We start from the raw sequence: 19,025 nt of genomic DNA, 5'->3' as shown, positions 1-19,025 counted from the left end.
GAAATATGCAATATGAAAATGGCTTACACGAAAAGGATGATTAAAAAGAGGCATCAAAACAATCATACAACACACTGGTACTGGTGCCTGATAATTGTGCTTATAAATAGGCATAAACAGATCATATATATGCAGCAGATGAAAGGGACTTGTTTCAATCCAAAACGAACGATTTACAATAAACTGAGAACAGAAAAACGAAAAACACGAACATAAATCGATACAAAACGATCAAATTAAAGACTGCCCGAGCAGTTCCCTAACTAACATCGATCTATTTCATTTCGAACAATTAGAGATGACAAAGGAGTTGCAATAACATAATATACTACTGAACCATAAGATGCTTCGCGATGATCCTTGGTTGTGTCGGTTTGGGAGATCAAAATCCGGGGTACTTCTAATTACTTCGAGTGCAAGAAAAGAAAGGGAAAGAACGGGGTTCTACATTTTCTGTTTATACTCACATTATCGAGCATGGTTTATTCTTCTTTTTCTTCTGTTTAGGAGGTTGAAGAATGATTTTAATGGCTGAATCGAAAACCGACTTCACATTCTGTAGTAAAATTGATAAATACCGTTAGTATAAAGCGTATTCTGTTATATGTACAGTTTATGAAAACAATAGATACCTGCTGTGACTTTGCACTGCATTCGATATAAGCGGGTGCATCAATCTGCTTCCTCAGTTCCTCTCCCTTGCGGATTCGGGAAGAAAAAAGGGTTAGTTTTAACAGAATATTTCTGGAAAAGTACGGTAAAAATACCATGGAGACCTTTATATTAGGGGTTGAATTACATTTTGCCCCTTTTACTCAAAAAATGGACAAATTAGTCCTTATACAATAGATCAAAGAACAAACTGACTTTATTCCATTCATTTTTACACGTGAACTGCCTGGAAAAAATGCAATTTGACTCCTACTGCAGGGAACTCCGTGTTATTTTTACCGGAAAAAAATGGATTAATACGAAGATTGTTACCTGAGCTGCAGAAATCGGCACAGCTCCAGGATGATCATTAAGGTACTGCTTATCGTTCCGGAGATCTAGTTTGTTCGGAAACAAAAATAAAAAAAAGAATGAACACTACAACGCACGTATAAACATGAGTATTCATGGACCATTACTCAACAATTCACTAAAATTTGCAGCACAAAACTATCGAGAACCATTATAAGACTAATATCCTTCCTGTTGGTAAAAGTACCATAGAGGCCGTTGTACTAGGAGTCATTGCATTTTACCTCCTCTACTAAAAAAAGGATAAATTAATCCCTATACCTTAGATTAAAAAGCAAGCTAGTCCTTTCTATTAAAAATTTCATCTATTTTTATTATTAAAAACTAATGTAACTAATAGAATAACCAAATAGTTAAACATGACATGCCACGTGTACCTCATGCTGTCGTATAATGACTAGTTTTAATAATAGAAATGAATGAAATTTTTAACAAAATCACCGGTTTGCTCTTTGATTGAACCTAAAGGGACTAAATTGCTATTTTTTTGGTGGGGAGACAAAATGCAATCAAACTCTTAATATAAGAGTCTTTACCCCTTCCTGTTGCACGACCTTCAGAAGCGAGCTAAAGTGCACTTAATGTTTTCACCTACCAAGCTTAGTTCCAACAAGAACAATCGGAACGCCGGGGGCGTAATGGTTTAACTCCGGAATCCACTGCAAAGAAAACCAAGAAGACAATTATCAGGGAACAATAAATCGAAAGTCAGTATCCAAAAGCACTCCTCTTTGTTTGAAATTTTATATATCTGCATTGCCTTGTAGCCTAACCTTTTTAGAAACATTTTCGTAACTCGCCTTACTAATGAGGGAAAACGCCAATATGAACACATCAGCCCCACGATAACTCAAGGGTCTTAATCGGTTATAATCCTCTTGTCCTGTTGTCCGGAATTACAAACCGAGAATCACGGAATAGGACTGAAAATCTCCACAATGGTTCTAATAACGAAAAAAGTGCAAAGTACCTGCAGTATCCCACAACCCGAGATTAACAGTACTCCCGTTGACAACAACATTCGCACTGAAATTGTCGAAAACGGTTGGCACATAATCCTGTTTTACACCATAACGAAGAAATGTAAGAAAAAGGGTAAACATATCCTTGGTATATCACAGAAAAATCTTATAACAGATTATGAATCAAAACTATAAAAAAGAGAGAACATTCATATTGTTTACTATCAAAGATCCGAATTCAGTACACTGTAAAGCTGAAAAAGTTTGACAAGGTTTTCTCAAACCGAATTCACTAATAAAATCAGCTCAACAAACATATCTTTTGGCCTAAGACCCCTCTATCCGGTAGCTACATTGGACTTGACCTAAACCCGGAGTTTAGCCGAATTAGACCCTTAAAGGGCAAGCTCTCCTAATGGTATTTTCTGCACTCGAATATCCTCATTTAGTCCAAAAATCAGACAACAAAACATTACCTTTCAAGACCCCCTATCCGGTAGCTACATTGGTCTTAATAAACCCGAAGTTTAGCCAAATTAGACCCTTACGAAAGCAAGCTCTCCTAGTGGTATTTTCAATCAAGACTCCCTCTATCTGGTAGCTACATTGAACTTACCTAAACCCGGAGTTTAGCCGAATTAGACCCTTAAGAAAGCAAGCTCTCCTACCAGTATTTTCTCCACTCAAAAATCGAAATCCTTTTCATTCAATCCAATAAGTTTAGGGAGCTCAACAAATATTTACAACACAACAATTGCATACGAAAAACCAATCTTTAATCCTCATTTAATCCAAAATCTGACAACAAAACATCACCTTTCAAGACCACCACTAAACCCGAAGTTTAGCCGAATTAGATCCTTAAGAAAACAAGCTCTCCTAGGGTTATTTTCTCTGCTCGAAAATCGAAATCCTTTTCACTCGATCCAACAGGTCTTGGGAACTAAACAAACATATCTTTTGGTCTAAGACTCGCCTATCCGGTAGCTACTTTGGACTTGACTAAACCCGGAGTTTAGCCAAATCAAACCCTTAAGAAAACAAGCTCTCCTAGCGTTATTTTCTCCTCAAAAATCGATTTTTTTTCACTCTATCCATCAAGTATTGAGAGCTCAACAAACGTTTACAACACAAGACTTGCATAGACACACACACAGAAACTTCAATCATAGAATCCTCATTCAATCCAAAATAAAACAACAAATAGAAAATTCCTACCCAATTCATTGAAACTAGTTCATCATACTAAAAACCCAAACTATAATTTTTCTTAAAATAACATAGTAACAATTAAAAAGAACAAAACATTAAATTACCAAAAAAAAGGGAAAAAAAATACCGTGGGAAACTGTTGCTGGTGTAGGAAATCAGCAAACAAGTTTTACCAACAGCACCATCACCAACAGTCACGCATTTTATAAACCTTGCAGCGCTGCCACTCATTTTCTTCTTCTTTTTTTATTTTTAATGTTTTTTTTTTTAATTTTTAATGAAAAGATTAGCCTCAGATCTTAACACCTGAGGACCAAATTTCGAAATCCCTAATAAAATTATTCCTTTTTTTTCTTTAATTAAGAAACGGCATTGCATATTCTTTTCACCGATTAACAGTAAAGGGAAGGAAAAAAAATGTTGAAGGAAACCCTAAAGGTGAAAAATTAGAGAGAAAGGGGCAAAATTTTCGTTTTTGATTTTGATTATTTAGGACCGGGAAAAACATGCCGTTTGAATCGTTCATGGAGCTAACCAATCTTCTCCAACTAATTTCACTTTTTCCCCTGAATTTGTTTGGGTTAAATTGCAGAAGAAGTCCTCAATTTATGGTTAATTTTATTTCAAAATGTTCTAATTAAAGGTTTTTCTTTTTTATATATAAAAAATTCTTAAATCTCTTTGGACTTTTAGAAAAATTGTAATTTTAAACCCTCAAAAATTTTTTTTTTCAACTTGTAAACAAAATTTCCCACTAGATATGGATTTGCTTGTCACGATTCTAGATTTAATCAGAGCTTAATGTAATTACTGAATGCCGAAGGTGGCATAAAAGAAAACATTGTATTTCACTGAGAGAAACCATATAAACACATCCACATATAAAAAAGAAGATTTCGAGAAGGAGCCAAGCTTAGATCTCTCAAAAGCAAGCATAGCCCTTTTTCTGTAAAAAAGAGAACGAAGGCGGAAGCAAAGACGGAGGAGGAAAAGAATAAACACGAGAAGTCGCCGGCGAGTGTAACACGAGCAATGACAAAAATTTCAAAGCATTTCACACTTTTTCCTAAAAGAAAACAAGGTATACAATTCTACCTTCCTAATTGAATGCCATCTCGAAGCCCTAACACTACACCATTGCCTCTTTAAAAATGTCATTTAGAAGAGTTTGAATAAAGCTATACACAAAAACAGGTTCGTAATAGCATCGTTTTCCGCCTCGGTTTTTAAGGGAGAATTCTCTTGACATCGTGCTCTTGTTCAATACTCTTGGCTTGGTTGTATACGGATTCAAACGCTTGCATGCATACGCTCGAAAACCCTACCATTGCTTGAAACACATGCGGAAACCCCATTTGAAGGTTGTTCAAAGTCATTGCTCGTGTTACGCTCACCGACTTCTCATGCTTACTCTTCTCTTCCTCCGCTTTGGCTCTCGATAAGTCCACTTTTGTTTTCTTTTCTGCAATGGGGTCTTTGTTTGTTTCCAGTACAGAAAAAGGGCTGTACTTACTTTCGAGTGATCTAAGTTCAGCTGCCTTCTTCTCTAAGTCTTTAAACGCAGAATCTGCCTTCTTCTTTTGCTTATACTCCTCGGCTTGTTGAACTACGATGGCGTGGATTACCATCAAGAAGCTCTTGATTCCCTCAGACGCTACTTTATCCGGAATCCTATCGACTGCAAGATGCCACTCTTCGCAAAAAGAGTAAATTTTCGATTCTTGACTGTTTCTTAAAAGCGGGTTTTTGCTGAACTGGAAAAGGCTAAGCCGAAGCCAACCAGCAAGGGACTGAATGTAGTCTCGTTGAGCTTTGACTAAGTTGCAGAAAGACAAATGCCATTGCTGGACTTCGAGTTCGAGCTGGAGAGTTGATTGCCGGTGAATCTCGGATGTCGGCTCGTTAGAAGGGATGAAATTAAGGTACTTGAGTTGTTGAACTATGTGTGTGTGAACTTGGTGGATCTCATACATGCTTCTCCACATGCACATCAATCTGCATAACAAGCAAATAACATAGCATTATGCTTTGCAAAAGCACTTTTCAACAGCAAGGCTAAACTAGCAATAGCCAAATTCTTAGTTTTGAAAATTTGCAGTAAAACTACCTCTCCAGTCCCTCTCAATTTCAATATTGAGCAAATTGGTCCTTCTCAAAAAAATCAAAGCAATTAAGGACAATTAGTCTTGAGGTTAATGTTTTTTCTTGTCAATTGTACATAATTTCAATTAATTTAATAACAAATTTAGCTCTCAAAGTTTAGACATTTTATCAATGCGGTCCTGATTTAACAAATTTAGCCAGCAACATTTATATAAATGTGTAAATGTTGAGATTAAATTGGTTGAACTTCTTAAAATCAAGAACAAATTGACAAAACATGTAAACATTAAAGACTAAATTTATTGTTATACTAATCAAAATTATGTACAATTAATGAAATACATTAACATTATAACTAATTGTCCTTAGTTGCTCACTTTCAAATTGACAAGGACTAAATAGCTCTGATTTTTTTTTAAAAAAGGACCAATTTGCTCAATTTCAAAATTGACAGGGACCGGAAAATTTTTTTTGCTACAAACTGTGCACATTTAGGACCATAGGATTCCCTTCAAAGAACCTAAAAAATAAAGGAATCAACAAAAGATTAAGGTTTAACTCTGCATTAGAGACCCCACTAGCCTATATAAGGATAAATGGTCCATTATCCCCTCAACCTCAAAACACAAGCAAAAGACAATAAGCAGCAGTAAAAGCAGTCAAAAGTAAATTCCATGTTAAGGCCATTTTAGCAAGCATTAGGCTTTGACTTTTTAGGCTCTTTTTTTTTTTTTTTATCTTTACTGCCATTGATAGTAACCATCCAAACTTTTGCACTGAATCCTGAATCTGCATTGCAAATGCCTTAACAGTACAGTCCAAAACAAAACCCCATGTGATTCAAAGTGAAACAGCATAGCATGCCTATGGGTCCCAAATGTGCCACAAGCTTATGTCTTCAACTAGCAAAAAAAAAATGCAATGCAACACAGTCACATGGGAAGGAAGGAAGACTGTAAAAGTATTACGGAAGTCCTTGTACTAGAAATCGAATTTCATTTTGCTTCCTCTATTCAAAAAATATGAGCAAATTAGTCCCTATCAAAGAACAAGCTAGTCCTATTTTTAATAATAGAAATGGATTAAATTTTTAACAGTCTTTGACTTACAGAGATAAAACGCAATTTGACTCCTAGCGCAGGGGCTTCCAAATGTATCTTTCACCTATACCCCCATGAAATGCAAAAGGAAGACAGTAAAAGTACCATGAAGGGACGGTAGATCAATTTTAGCAATAGAAATGGATGAATTTTTTACAGAAAAATGCAGTTTGCTCTATGAACTATCGTACATTCACTAATTTGCTCATTTTTTCGTAAAGGGGGTAAATGCAATTTGACTTCTAGTACAAGGACCAACATAATAATTTAACCAAAGAAAGACTAAGTGACTAACCCCTTTACAAGCTCAAGTAATTGAGGGTAAAGCTCAGATTCTCTGAGTTTAATGATTTCAGCTGATGTAGTTTCAATAGCTTGTGAAGCAACCATCATTTGGGATTCTAATTTTTCAACTTCTTTCTTTGTTTTCTCAGTTTTCATATACTCAGCTCTCTTCACTTCAAGTTTCCTCATATGTGCCACTTTCTTCTCATGTTCTATCTTTATAGCCTCAGCATTCTAAAACCAAAGAAAAGGCCAATAAATTTGAAGAGGGCGTAATTGAAAAAAAAACTAAAACTTGCATGCACTTAAAAAAAATTGAGTACCTTGACTTCCTGGTATAGTTTCTTCTCCCAAGCATATAACCTCTCTATGGTGGAACAATGGCTAGTATTTCCTGTATGTCCAACAATGGTGTTTTCCACTATTTTGGGGCTCCAATTCCATGTCCATGTTGTTGGGGTTAAGTTACAGGCATAGTTATTATACCCTTTGCCTATAACGGACCAAATTGTTAAAAGTATAAAACAGTGAGGCAATGAAGCAAAGATCTGTATATTTCTATACCTGAAAGATTGGGATTTGAAGCTTCTAACAGTAATGAAAGATGGCTACCGGCATCAGCAGCTTTAAGGAAATATTCATCAACTTCTTTAACAATCTCCACTAGTTCTTTACTGTTCCTACAAACAACCATGGCTAGCTCACTACCACTCGAAGGCGGCGTTACCGCTTTTGCAGCTCCAGTAACGGCGGTGACAGCCGTTTCGGATGTAGAAGTAGCAGCTTCCCACTCTTCTTCAGTGACTGAACGAGAAGCAGTAGTGGCTGCTTGTGCGAATGGATCCCAAAAATCCCAGCTACTAGATGGTGGTGGTGGTGGAGGAGGAGGAAGAGCAGGGGAAGCAGTGGTGGTTGTACCCGATGTCCAAGTGTCTGAACCAGGACTCATCGGCGGCTGCTGTGGCGGCGGAGGCGGTGGTGGTGCCGGCACCGGAGGTGGACGGTGTAAAGTGGTTTCATTGCTTGAAAATTGAACCAGAGCTGAACCAGTACCTCGTAAAGAACGAAGATACATCGAATGTGAAGCTGATAATGCTTGTCTGGCTATAACTAGTTGTTTTATATATCTCTTCCTTGCTTTACAACGGGAAACAGATTCTTCTCTATCAATCCTTGAATACCAACACCCCATTTTTTTTCTTCTTTCCTTCAAAATCTAAAATTTTCCAGGAAAATTTAAACCAAACAGCTAAAAAAGGAAACTGCTTTACAAAAAGAGAAAAGAAAAATGGGGTTTCAATGTTGTTTCTTTTTTACTTTGTCAAAAGCTTTGCTGCTTTCATTAATGGCAGAGGATTCTTTCATCTTCAAAGAAACAATCTTTGACAGCAAAAATTTGCAGTTTTTTTTTTAAACAAAGACAAAAAAAAACCAGCATTGAACAAAGAGCCATGAAAATGCATATTGTATTGCAGTTTAATGACGAAATTACCCTCTTGAAATGTACTTTTAATTGTTTTTCTTATTAAATACCACCTTGAACATGCAGCAGAGAGCACAAAGCTGCAAACAATTCTGATAATTATTATTTATTTAGTATAATTGGCTAGTTGATGATGTACGGGCATGGATGCTAGATTTGGAAACTTATGAGGGTGTTTATGTCATTTAACTACTTTCAACGGCCACAGAGTAGCTTGAGTTGGACATGGGAAAACTTAAAAAAGGATTTAAATCACATATAAAACTAGGACAGGGCGAAGCATAAAATTTTTAAAACACCACAAATTAAATTGTAATTTTTATATTTTTTAAAATATTAAATTAAATTTTTATTATTTTTAAAAAGGTTAAAGTGTAATTTTATTTTTATTAATTTAAAATTTTAAAAAATTTTAATTGTCTAAATGAATTTTTTTTTATTTTAAGGGGGTCGAGGCTCCTGTCAATCTCCTAACTACGCCCATGAGCTAGTATAATTTTTCAGCCACGCTTTAGTTTAATTAATTTTGGATTAAATAATTAAAATTTAAAGATTATAATATTGTCTATTTAAAATTTAATTTCCACTTTTTTTTAAAAAATAATTTCTCTATTTTTTGAATTTAAAAATTTAAGTTCAATTATTAATACTATTAAAATTTTTCTGTTAAAGTTATTGGCGTGGCATTCTAAATTAAAAAAATTAATCACTCGATAATCATGTCACAAAAAAATTAATAATGTTAGTTGTTCTTTAAATTTATGTCAACATTTTAATTAAAATAAAATATTTAGATTAACTAATGATATAATAGACATTGAAGGACCAAATTATATAAAAAATTCAATTATAAAGATCAAATCTCAAATCTTAACATAGTATAGGGACCAAAATTGGAATCAGACTATTTTATATAATTAGAAGGTAGAGGAACCAAAGTTAAAAATTAACCATTATTGTTTAAGAATCTATACTACTGCATATAAAAGGATGTAGTGGTATAGATAAAAGTAGAGGGACCGAAATTGAATATTGACCATTATTGTTAAGAATATATATATATATATAAAAGCAAGCTAGGTGTCAAAGAAGGAATATGTAATAGTATAGATAGTGGTAGTAAATTTTAGGTTAAATATTCTCCAAGTACATGTACTTTTAATATATTGGGAATTTAGTCCTTTTAATTTTTTAAAATTTCAAATTCAAGTCTAATTGTCGACAATATTAAAATTTATTGTCAAATTTACCAGTGTGATATTTTGAAATAGAAAAGAATACTCATTTGATAGCCGTGTAATAAAAATTGACTTGTAATGAATATGAATTTAATAGAAGAATTTTAGCGATATTCACAATTGGACTTTAAATTTTGAAAATTAAAAGCAAAAAAAACTAAAATTCTTAAAATAAAAAATAAAAGAATAAAATTTCAAAAATAAGAAGAATATATAGATTTTGAGCATGTTTTAACTTAACATGAATTTATTTGATCATAAGATTCAATCTCGAAACGAGAGATCAAACTTTAATGAATTGTTAAAACATTTAATCCATTTACTTTTATTTCAAGAAATTTAGATTTTGATCAATAAGTCATTAAAATTTGATCTCTCGTTTCGAGATTCAATCTGGTGATTGAAGAAATTCATATTGGAATAACTTGCTCTTAAAACGGGCTTAACCTGACTTGATTCCATTTACATTTTAGATAAACAACGCTCAAAGTTCTAAACTATTAATAAGTTTATGCTTTGTGTCACTTAATTTTAAAAAGTTACAAAATGGTCAATGAATTATTTGAAAGTTTCTATTTAAGTCACTAAGTTGTTAAGTATTTAAACGTCACGTTTAAAGTTGTTTCTTAAATAATAAAAAAAACTAAATTGTAAAATAAAAAGGGAATAAAAGTTTTCTATTGGTGTAAGTAGTGCAAACATAAAACATCACACAACAATAATTTTAACAACCCGAGAATTTAAACAAAAACTTTTAAATAGTTTAATAGTATTTTGTAGCATTTTGAATTTAGATGACTAAAACGTAAATTTACTAATAATTTAATGACTATGGATATAATTTATCTTTATATTTTCAGGGTAAACTATGTTTGTAATCACTCAACTATACTTTTTTTAGTCACCCAACTAATTTTTTAATATTTTTATTTTTATATTAAACAACCAATGATTTAAAAAATAAAATAAAATAAATTTTTTATAATTTTTCATAATTAAATAATAAAAAAATAAACCACATTTTTAATACCATAAAATCCAAACATACACATATTTACATAACCAAAGCAGATTTTCAAATTTAAACAAGCAATGAAAAAAACCCAAGATTCTAGAAAAGGCATTAAAATGGTAGAATTATTTAAATAGTTTTAGTAGTGTTTTTTTAGGGAAATGTGACAGTGGAATTAAGTGGAATGAAGACAAGCAGAGAGGAGAACATAAAACATTACATGTCAATGTCAGAATCAAGCTAACTGGTAAAGAAAGAATATCATACTCTTGGGACAACATTGCCCTTGTCATCGTTTCAGAATTACCGAGAAAAGAAGGGCAAAGACAGGCAAGTTGTATTCTAAACTGTAAAGTGAATAGTACTATATAAAGAAGTAGGTGTACCAGGGTTGAGTTAGTCATTTCCACCATACACATGGGTCTTCACAGTTCACACTCTTATCAAACCAATCCATATCTTTCTTGGGTTACTACTAATTTCTATGTGCAGCGATTCAACGGCTGACCAAACTCTACTTTTTTTTTTTAGTTTTTATATTATGAATATTAATCTCGGATTTTATAGTTGTCCCTTTCAATAATATTACTTTTAAATTTTAAATTTATTTTTTTGCATTGAAAATGTTATGTGTCTTACAATTATACTCAATCACTTGATACCAAATTCCACTTTATTCATTCTAACTTATCTATTATATATGAATAAAAGATAATATTTGATAAAATTAAATGATAACATTTCAATAAATATATTTTGAATTGATTTTTTTTATTATTTTATAAAGTGAGTGTAAGATGAGAATAGTTCTGATAATGGGCCGAGTCAATTGTCTAGATTTGAATGTCCGTTCAAAAAGTGTAACGGTTTAAATAAAAATATAGGCCCAAAAAATAAGGTTTGTTTTTTATATAGGTTGGGCCTCAGGTAGGATTTTCTTGGTCTGGGCACAACCTGGACCTGACCGAATCAGCCTAATTTTTTTTTTGTTAGCATTTCGCTATTATATTGCTACTATTGTTATTGTTTGGAACTATTGTTTTATTGTTAATTTTGCTACTATTTTAGAGGCATTTGCTTATTAAGTTACAACTATATTATTTTTATTTAAGTATAATGACTTTTTTTAATGTATTTTCAATTTGTTGGGGACATTTATCTTAATATTTTTAGTGTATTTGATATATTATATTTTTTAATATTTATTTTATATAAAAAACAATCTAATTTTTTTAATACGGACGAACTAGGTCGAGTTCAGGTTTAGTATTTTTAATTAGCGTCAGGCTTAGGCAAAATTTGAAGCCCATTTTAACATACCTATAATTTTACATTAGCTTGACCCATGATTAAAACTAGATAGGAAGGAATTAGAATGAATATTTTTAATGACGGGTATGAAATAGTTGTTATAATTCATCTCATGAATTGAATTAGGCCTAAACATGATTATTAATACACTTTATACTTGCTTAACCTTGGTTCGATCAGGAATATGAGGAAAAAATTTGCCCAGGCTCACCGATATATATATATTATTTATTAACATCTTATTTTGATGTTTAAATTAGAGTAGCATTATACAGGGTGAACTGCACCAAATGTCTTTAAACTATTAGTAAGTTTACATATCAGTTACTTAACTTCAAAAAGTTATAAAATGGTCACTAAACTATTTGAAAGTTTTCATTTAAGTCACTGAACTATTTAAAAATTTTTATTTTTAAGTCACTGGGTTGTTATTTTTTTAAATCCAACTAGTAAGCTCCAAGTAACGATTTGCCAATCGGTATGGTAGATTGGTACTCATCAATGAGTAGAAGAACATATATTGGATCCAAATTGTTTTGAAGATCAGCGTTGGTGATTAAAGAAGAAAGCTGTTTGTATTTTTATTATTTGCAGATTCATTATGTTTAAAGCTATTTCATAAAATAAAAAAAACGAATCGTAGAAAAGAAATAGGAAAGCTTTTGATTTGGGCAGACCTAGGAACAAATAAGGCATACCACAACAATTTTGATAGCCCATTGACTTAAATGAAAACTTTTAAATTGTTCAGTGACCATTTTGTAATATTTTGAAGTTGAGTGACCAAAATATTAACTTACTAATAGTTTAGTAATCTTGAGTGTAGTTTACCCTATTATATATTACTATAGGTTTAACTCTTATGTGTTATAAATTACATAATATATAAAATTAGTATAATATAAAATATTAAAAATTTAAAAAATAGATCAGTTGAGCTCATGCATTGAATGTTCAAGCTCGAGCCTGACTCATATTTTAAATGTATCTAATCTTTCGCCTAAACTCACTTTTTGAGCATAATATTTTTTTCTCAAACCCTCAAAAATTTCGAATAAGCCTTTGAGTTTGGATAGATAGCCCGACTCATGAATAGGTCTACTTGACTTATCCCGCTAAATAAAATTATCATTTTACCCGTGCACATAATTATTAAAAATGGAAAAAAATGTAATAATATATTATATAAAAACTCGTTTAATTTTTTGAAAAATATTAAAAATAACTAAGAAAATTTAAATTGAAAGGAAACAAATATAAACAATTATTTTACAGAAATAACTCGCAACACAAACAAATTCTAACAAATTAAGATAGAAGGATTAACTCTTCAATTTTTTTAAAGTACAAGGATGACATCCAAATTATACCTTTATTTTTTCTTTCTGAAAAAAAAAGTACCTAGTACCTTACTTAGCCTTTTCCCCCAGATTCTTTCCTTAGCTTACAAAAAACCAACTCCTCAATCCATCCTTTAATTTTGATTCTTTCTTAACATAATCCCTTCCACTTACTTTGTATATAAAAACCCAAACCCAAACCTCTATTTTCCTCACCAATCTCCTTTTAGCTTGCCAAACATCTTCTTCTTCTGAGATATATATATATATAAGCTTTGCTACAATGGCTGCCCCAGTAATGGACCCACAATACTTGAAAGAGATCGAAAAGGCTCGTCGAGACCTTCGTGCTCTTATCTCTAGCAACCAATGCGCCCCCATTATGCTTCGCTTGGCGTATGTTATTATATATATGCTTGTGTATTCATTTTTGGGGGTTGGTGTTAACTGTTATTGTTTTTTGAAGGTGGCACGATGCTGGAACTTACGATGCTAAAACCAAGACAGGGGGACCTAATGGTTCTATCAGACATGGTGATGAGTTACAACATGCTGCAAACAGTGGTCTCAAAAAAGCTGTTGATCTTTGTGGTTGGATTTTTTTGATATAATTTTAACTGCTTTGGTTTTTTTTTTTTGATCTTTCTTGTCTTCTAACTGTATGTATATATGACAAGCAGAACAAGTAAAGGAAAGGCATCCTCAAATTACATACGCAGACCTTTACCAGGTATGTTTTAGTTATGTTCTCTTTTTTTTCTTTAATCATGTTTTAACATACACAAACACACTTTAGCTTTTAAGATCAATTTTTTTTTGCATTTACAGCTTGCTGGAGTGGTTGCTGTTGAGGTCACCGGAGGTCCTACTATTGACTTTGTTCCAGGCAGGAAGGTATGTATGTATGTATGTATGTATGTATGTATGTGGTCATGACTTGAGCTCCGAAAACCAACTCTAATTATCATATGTTAGGTAAATTAGTAACATGTTTCATTTTTGTGAATATGTCAGGATTCAATGGCATCTCCTGAAGAAGGGCGCCTGCCTGATGCCAATCAAGGTTTTTCTTATTCCATTGCTTCTAATTTAGTTTTGAGATTTTCTTCATTTCATCCTTGTATAAATCATGCAAGTTCGCACCCGTGTAAGTAAGAAAAAATCATGACCATGCATTAGCATTAATAACTTAGCTGTCCAAAGGTTCTAACTTCCAAATTTATGGGGGAGCTAACATATATATAATAAATACAGACACACAGTTGCCCTTTTTTGAATGAGTTTAGTTTGTTGCAGGTGCAAAACATCTAAGGGACATCTTCTATAGGATGGGCCTGTCTGACAAGGACATTGTGGCACTTTCTGGGGGACATTCATTGGTACCTTGTCTATATAGTTGAACATAGTAATTACGGGATCGGATTATATTTTACTTTCTCTATTTAAAAATTGGGTAAATTAATCTCTATACGTCAGATCAAAAAAGTAAATTGGTTCTTCTGTTAAAAATTTCATCAATTTCTATTGTTAAAAACTAGTCCACAGCATGAGCTGCACATGGCACGCTACGTATTATTGCCTAGTTATTCCGTTAGCCACAACAGTTTTTAACAGTATAAATTGATGAAGTTTTTAACAAAAATGACCAATTTGCTCTTATAGTTAATGTGAAAGGATTAATTTACCTATTTTTTAATAGAAGAAACAAAATACAATATAACTCCTAGTAGAATCTTGATAGTACTTTTACCTAATTACTTGTTTAAAAATAAAAAATTTGTGTTCTGGATTTTGTAGGGAAGAGCACATCCTGAAAGATCAGGTTTTAAGGGTGCTTGGACAAAGGAACCTTTGAAGTTTGACAATTCATACTACAAGTAAGTAATTAATACTTGGCTTCAACTTTCAAGTGAATAGATATGGTGAATGTATTTATCATCATGACTTGATTAAATCAATTCTCTATACTATTAAATGAATCAATTTAATTTTTGTATTATTAAAAAGAATAAAATCTAATTAAATTAGGTAAAAGTATCATAGAGGTTTTTGTATTAGAAGTCAGATTATATTTGCTTTCTCTACTTCTAAAATAGATATATTAGTCTCTATATGTTAGATTAAAGAGCAAATTGGTCCTTTTGTTAACAATTTCATCTATTTTTACTGTTAAAAACCGGTCCCTATATGCCAGCATGAGGTACACGAGACCACGTGTCAGTGTTTGGATATTCTATTAGCCACGCCAATTTTTAACAGTACAAATGGGTGACATTTTTAACAGAAAGGACTAGATTGCTCTTTAGTCTAACGCACGGAGACTAATTTGTCCATTTTTTTAGTAGAGGGGACAAAATGTAATATGACTCCTATGACAAGGGCCTCCATGGTGCTTTTACCGGTCAAATTGGAATAGAATTTATATTTATTGTTTAAAAAATATCATTTATTGTTTAACAAGGTAAAAGTTTTTATAATTTTATAAATAAAATCTTTTGTTTAGAATTAAACTGCAATTGAAAAAATAATTTTCAAGACAATTTTTATACAATAGATGTTAAATCTATTACAATTTGAATTTATTTGATTGTTTTTAATAGTAGATTAATTTGATCCAAACCCTAAAATATAATAATCTAATATTATCTGTAACAAGGGAACTACTGAACAACGAGTCGGATCCCGAATTGTTAAAACTTCGAACAGACAAGGCTCTTGTGGAAGATCCCAAGTTCAAGCGCTACGTGGAGCTCTACGCGAAGGTAAGTCGGCAATTCAATTGCTTTATATCTTACTTGTTTCACGAGAAACTTAAAGTGTTGTTTTTAAATGACAGGATGAGGATGCTTTTTTTAGAGATTATGCAGCCTCGCATAAGAAATTATCTGAATTAGGGTTCATTTCACCACCATCAAAGCTATCTTTGAAGGTAGCTTTGGTATTTGTTATTGCAATTGTGGCAATTCTCAGTCACTACTATGAAGGTCACTTCTCATGGAATGAATTGAGTTCACAGTTCCAAAAGAGGTTCAATTTGACTGATTTGGCCTCAAAATTTCAAAAGAGAATGTAGATAAAATATCCTTCAATTATATGGAATAAAAGCACAAATTTGTTGTGCCTAAAAGAAACAATTGGTTTTTTCAATTGTGGAAGATGCATAAGAAATAAATAAAATGGGAATAAATATTATAATTTGAGTTCATTTTTATTTTTATTTAAGTTATTCTTCTGTTTTTATGTTATTTTTATTTTATTCAATGATGATATATCATATTATTATTCATCAATGATGATGCATGAAACTTAAATCGTAATAAAAGAGGCCAAATTCCTCTTTTTAACCTTAAAACCTTTTTGCAAGATTCATATTTGCATATTATCTGAATGTGATTGATACCTGCTTAAACTGAAACAACTAAAAAGCAAATAAAATGCCAACAATGGCAAATGAAACTTCAATTTCAGAAATTAAGCAGTCAGACCAGAAAAGAAAAAAGAAAGAAACAAATGATAGCTTAAACAGTTGATGCTTCATCATTTTTCCTTTGGAGGGGCCTTCTTTGCAGCCTCGGCTGCTTCCTTCTCTGCCTCGATCTCGGCTGCAATGGCATCGATTTCAGCTTCTTCAAGCTGCCGAAGACCATGTTCCTTCGTCATCACAGCAACTTCGATGTTCTTTCCCCCACTCTCAACAACCTACAAGGATGAGAAACACGTAAAGACAACCGGACATTGTTTTCTCGTATAACATACACCCTTTTAACGCATTAGCTAGCCATAATCAACTGCAGGTAAATCTGATGTTGGAACGTATTATTTGACGGTAAAACTACCGTGGAGGCTACTGTACTAAAAGTCAGATTGCATTTTGCCCCCTCTACTCGAAAAATGAACAAATTAATTCCTATACGTTAAATTAAAGAGAAAGTTGGTCATTTAAAAATTTCATCCATTTATAATTAATTAAAACTAATTTGATTAATAGAATAATCAGATAGTGACAATTGATATACCACGTTTTTATAGTAAAAATGGATGAATTTTTAATAGAAGAATCAGTTTGCTCTTTGATCTAATGTATAAGGACTAATTTGCCTATTTTCTAAATAGAGAGGGCAAAATGTAATCTAAATTCTAATATAAGGGCCTCCATGGTACTTATACCATTACTTGACCTATGCAGACAAGTGTATGATTTCACCATGGAAGTCCTTATTGCAATCATGCCTTCGAGTAGCAAGGCAATGGAAGAAACAATTACTACATAATATCACACAAACAATATGCAAAAATATTTTACCATCGGTGTTTGAAATAAAGAACTAACACAATATATACTTTATCTGAAAACATAAATATAATCAATGTTCGAATTGCAAGTTCTTTTTTTTTTTGCTCCGCTTCAAGATGCACAGGTCGTTAAGCTGTATCATCTCTGCAAAGGTTAAGAGTCCATGCAAGGAAAAGTTTACAAGTTAAAAGATAGATTTAATTTGGTAAAAGTATCATGAAGGCTCCTGTACTAAGGGTTGAATTGCACTTTATCCCCTCTACTAAAAAAATGGGTAAATTAGTAACTATATGGTAGATCAAGCAAACTGATTATTTTGTTAAAAGTTCCGTCTATTTCTAATATTAAAAACTGATTCCTATTCGCTAGCATGAGGGACACGAGGCACGCCACATGTCACATTTGGTTATAAAGCCACGCCAATTTTTAATCATATAAATCGATAGAATTTTTAACAAAAAGGACCAATAGGAATTTATTTGACCATTTTTTAAGTAGAGGAAGTAAAATTACTTTTACCATTTAATTCATATTTCTTTGGATTCAACAAGACAAATAAATACCGGACGGCAAACAATGGAAAACAAAATAAAATTTACACACATGAAGAACCAACAAATGGAACTTACCTCAAGCAATGCACGAATTGCAAGCTTAATGGTTTCTTGCCCAGAAGTTTCCTTATAGTTCTTCTCTAGAAACTCTCGTATCGAGTTCGAGTTTCTCCCAGTTGCATTAGCTTTCCAAGCTGAAAATGTCCCTGATGGATCAGTTTGATATAGTGCCGGTACACCGCTATATGGATCAAAGCCAACGATCAGAGTTGAGAGACCAAATGGTCTAACACCTCCACTTTGAGTATACTTCTGCTGAAGACCCGCAATGTAACGAGTAATATACTCAACGGTAACCGGATCTTCAACAGTCAGCCTATGGCTTTGACATTCGATCCGAGCCCTGTTGATGAGGACACGAGCATCGGCTTTGAGTCCAGCACATGCCAATGCAATATGATCATCCAAATTCACAATCTTCTTAACCGATCTACACAATAGCAAGCAGTAAAATGAGTAAAAAAAGCCCATTTTGAGGAAATTCAAAACCTCTAGTGTTCTCATTGCATGATTTTAGCATAAAATTCCTAAAAAAACAGTGTTCATAAATAACCCAATATAATCTATTAGTTCCGAATCCAAATCATAGAACCCTAACCCTAAATTTCAACTTGAACAAAAATTAAGCAGAAAGGACCAATTTTTAAGAGATAAAAAGGGAAAAATGAAATAGAAGGGGTAATAAAGCAAAGAGATGAATATAACCGTGAGTCCTGGAGTTTGGCGGCGGATTTTTTCTCGACGCCTAGAACGACGATGTCGGTGCCCCGTACGCCAACGGCGGCGTTACCTTTACGAACGGCTTCGAGGGCGTATTCCACCTGGAATAAATGGCCGTCCGGCGAGAACACGGTAATCGCTCTGTCGTATCTTGCCATTTTTCTTCTATTCCTTAGGATTTGCTTCTGCTATTACTGAGTCTGATGAAGCTTTTTGCTCTTTGAGCGTCAACTTAAGCTAAAGCCCAACAACTAATAAAGGTTAATTTCACTAAATATCCTCAAACTATGACTTAAGTTTTAAATTGGTCCCAAATCTCAAAACTTTG

General features: G+C 32.8%; 3 protein-coding genes across 3 annotated transcripts; 1 reads left to right on the top strand and 2 right to left on the bottom strand.

Moving 5' to 3' along the window:
• Window positions 1-247: 247 nt before the first annotated feature.
• LOC107936578 (protein ALTERED PHOSPHATE STARVATION RESPONSE 1) lies at window positions 248-8,239 on the bottom strand. The gene is made up of 10 exons (XM_016869339.2): window positions 7,250-8,239; window positions 7,009-7,178; window positions 6,696-6,919; window positions 4,445-5,192; window positions 1,994-2,081; window positions 1,797-1,906; window positions 1,619-1,682; window positions 985-1,049; window positions 633-698; window positions 248-556 (listed from the first exon to the last, which is right to left on the bottom strand). The coding sequence occupies exons 1-10, from the start codon at window positions 7,875-7,877 to the stop codon at window positions 464-466; spliced, it is 2,256 nt and encodes a 751-aa protein (XP_016724828.1). The 5' UTR covers window positions 7,878-8,239; the 3' UTR covers window positions 248-463.
• A 4,856-nt stretch (window positions 8,240-13,095) lies between these two features.
• On the top strand, window positions 13,096-16,274 carry LOC107936563 (L-ascorbate peroxidase 3). The gene is made up of 9 exons (XM_016869315.2): window positions 13,096-13,465; window positions 13,536-13,660; window positions 13,750-13,799; window positions 13,898-13,963; window positions 14,084-14,132; window positions 14,366-14,448; window positions 14,867-14,946; window positions 15,726-15,831; window positions 15,906-16,274. The coding sequence occupies exons 1-9, from the start codon at window positions 13,353-13,355 to the stop codon at window positions 16,140-16,142; spliced, it is 909 nt and encodes a 302-aa protein (XP_016724804.1). The 5' UTR covers window positions 13,096-13,352; the 3' UTR covers window positions 16,143-16,274.
• Window positions 16,275-16,383: 109 nt separating this feature from the next.
• Window positions 16,384-19,025, bottom strand: LOC107936564 (proteasome subunit alpha type-7). Its single transcript, XM_016869316.2, has 3 exons — window positions 18,683-19,025; window positions 17,993-18,407; window positions 16,384-16,768 (listed from the first exon to the last, which is right to left on the bottom strand). Exons 1-3 carry the CDS (start codon window positions 18,853-18,855, stop codon window positions 16,607-16,609), a joined length of 750 nt encoding a protein of 249 aa, XP_016724805.1. The 5' UTR covers window positions 18,856-19,025; the 3' UTR covers window positions 16,384-16,606.

Source organism: Gossypium hirsutum, chromosome A02, assembly GCF_007990345.1.
Source record: "Gossypium hirsutum isolate 1008001.06 chromosome A02, Gossypium_hirsutum_v2.1, whole genome shotgun sequence".
Lineage (NCBI taxonomy): Eukaryota > Viridiplantae > Streptophyta > Magnoliopsida > Malvales > Malvaceae > Gossypium > Gossypium hirsutum.
The sequence above is the reverse complement of the archived record's forward strand: the minus strand, read 5'-3'. Positions and strand labels throughout refer to the sequence as shown.

What these genes read in the sequence shown, in the direction of transcription:
- LOC107936564 (XM_016869316.2), bottom strand. Translation starts at nt 18,855, where the DNA reads ATGGCAAGATACGACAGAGCGATTACCGTGTTCTCGCCGGACGGCCAT. An exon ending in GCCAAACTCCAGGACTCACG is followed by an intron (nt 18,408 to 18,682) that starts GTTATATTCATC and finishes GCTATTGTGTAG; the next exon opens with ATCGGTTAAGAAGATTGTGA. An exon ending in CAATTCGTGCATTGCTTGAG is followed by an intron (nt 16,769 to 17,992) that starts GTAAGTTCCATT and finishes TCATCCTTGTAG; the next exon opens with GTTGTTGAGAGTGGGGGAAA.
- LOC107936578 (XM_016869339.2), bottom strand. Translation starts at nt 7,877, where the DNA reads ATGGGGTGTTGGTATTCAAGGATTGATAGAGAAGAATCTGTTTCCCGT. An exon ending in CGGGTTGTGGGATACTGCAG is followed by an intron (nt 1,907 to 1,993) that starts GTACTTTGCACT and finishes TCCGGACAACAG; the next exon opens with GACAAGAGGATTATAACCGA. An exon ending in TCTTGTTGGAACTAAGCTTG is followed by an intron (nt 1,050 to 1,618) that starts GTAGGTGAAAAC and finishes CGAACAAACTAG; the next exon opens with ATCTCCGGAACGATAAGCAG.
- LOC107936563 (XM_016869315.2), top strand. Translation starts at nt 13,353, where the DNA reads ATGGCTGCCCCAGTAATGGACCCACAATACTTGAAAGAGATCGAAAAG. An exon ending in TTTCTGGGGGACATTCATTG is followed by an intron (nt 14,449 to 14,866) that starts GTACCTTGTCTA and finishes TGGATTTTGTAG; the next exon opens with GGAAGAGCACATCCTGAAAG. An exon ending in ACGTGGAGCTCTACGCGAAG is followed by an intron (nt 15,832 to 15,905) that starts GTAAGTCGGCAA and finishes TTTAAATGACAG; the next exon opens with GATGAGGATGCTTTTTTTAG.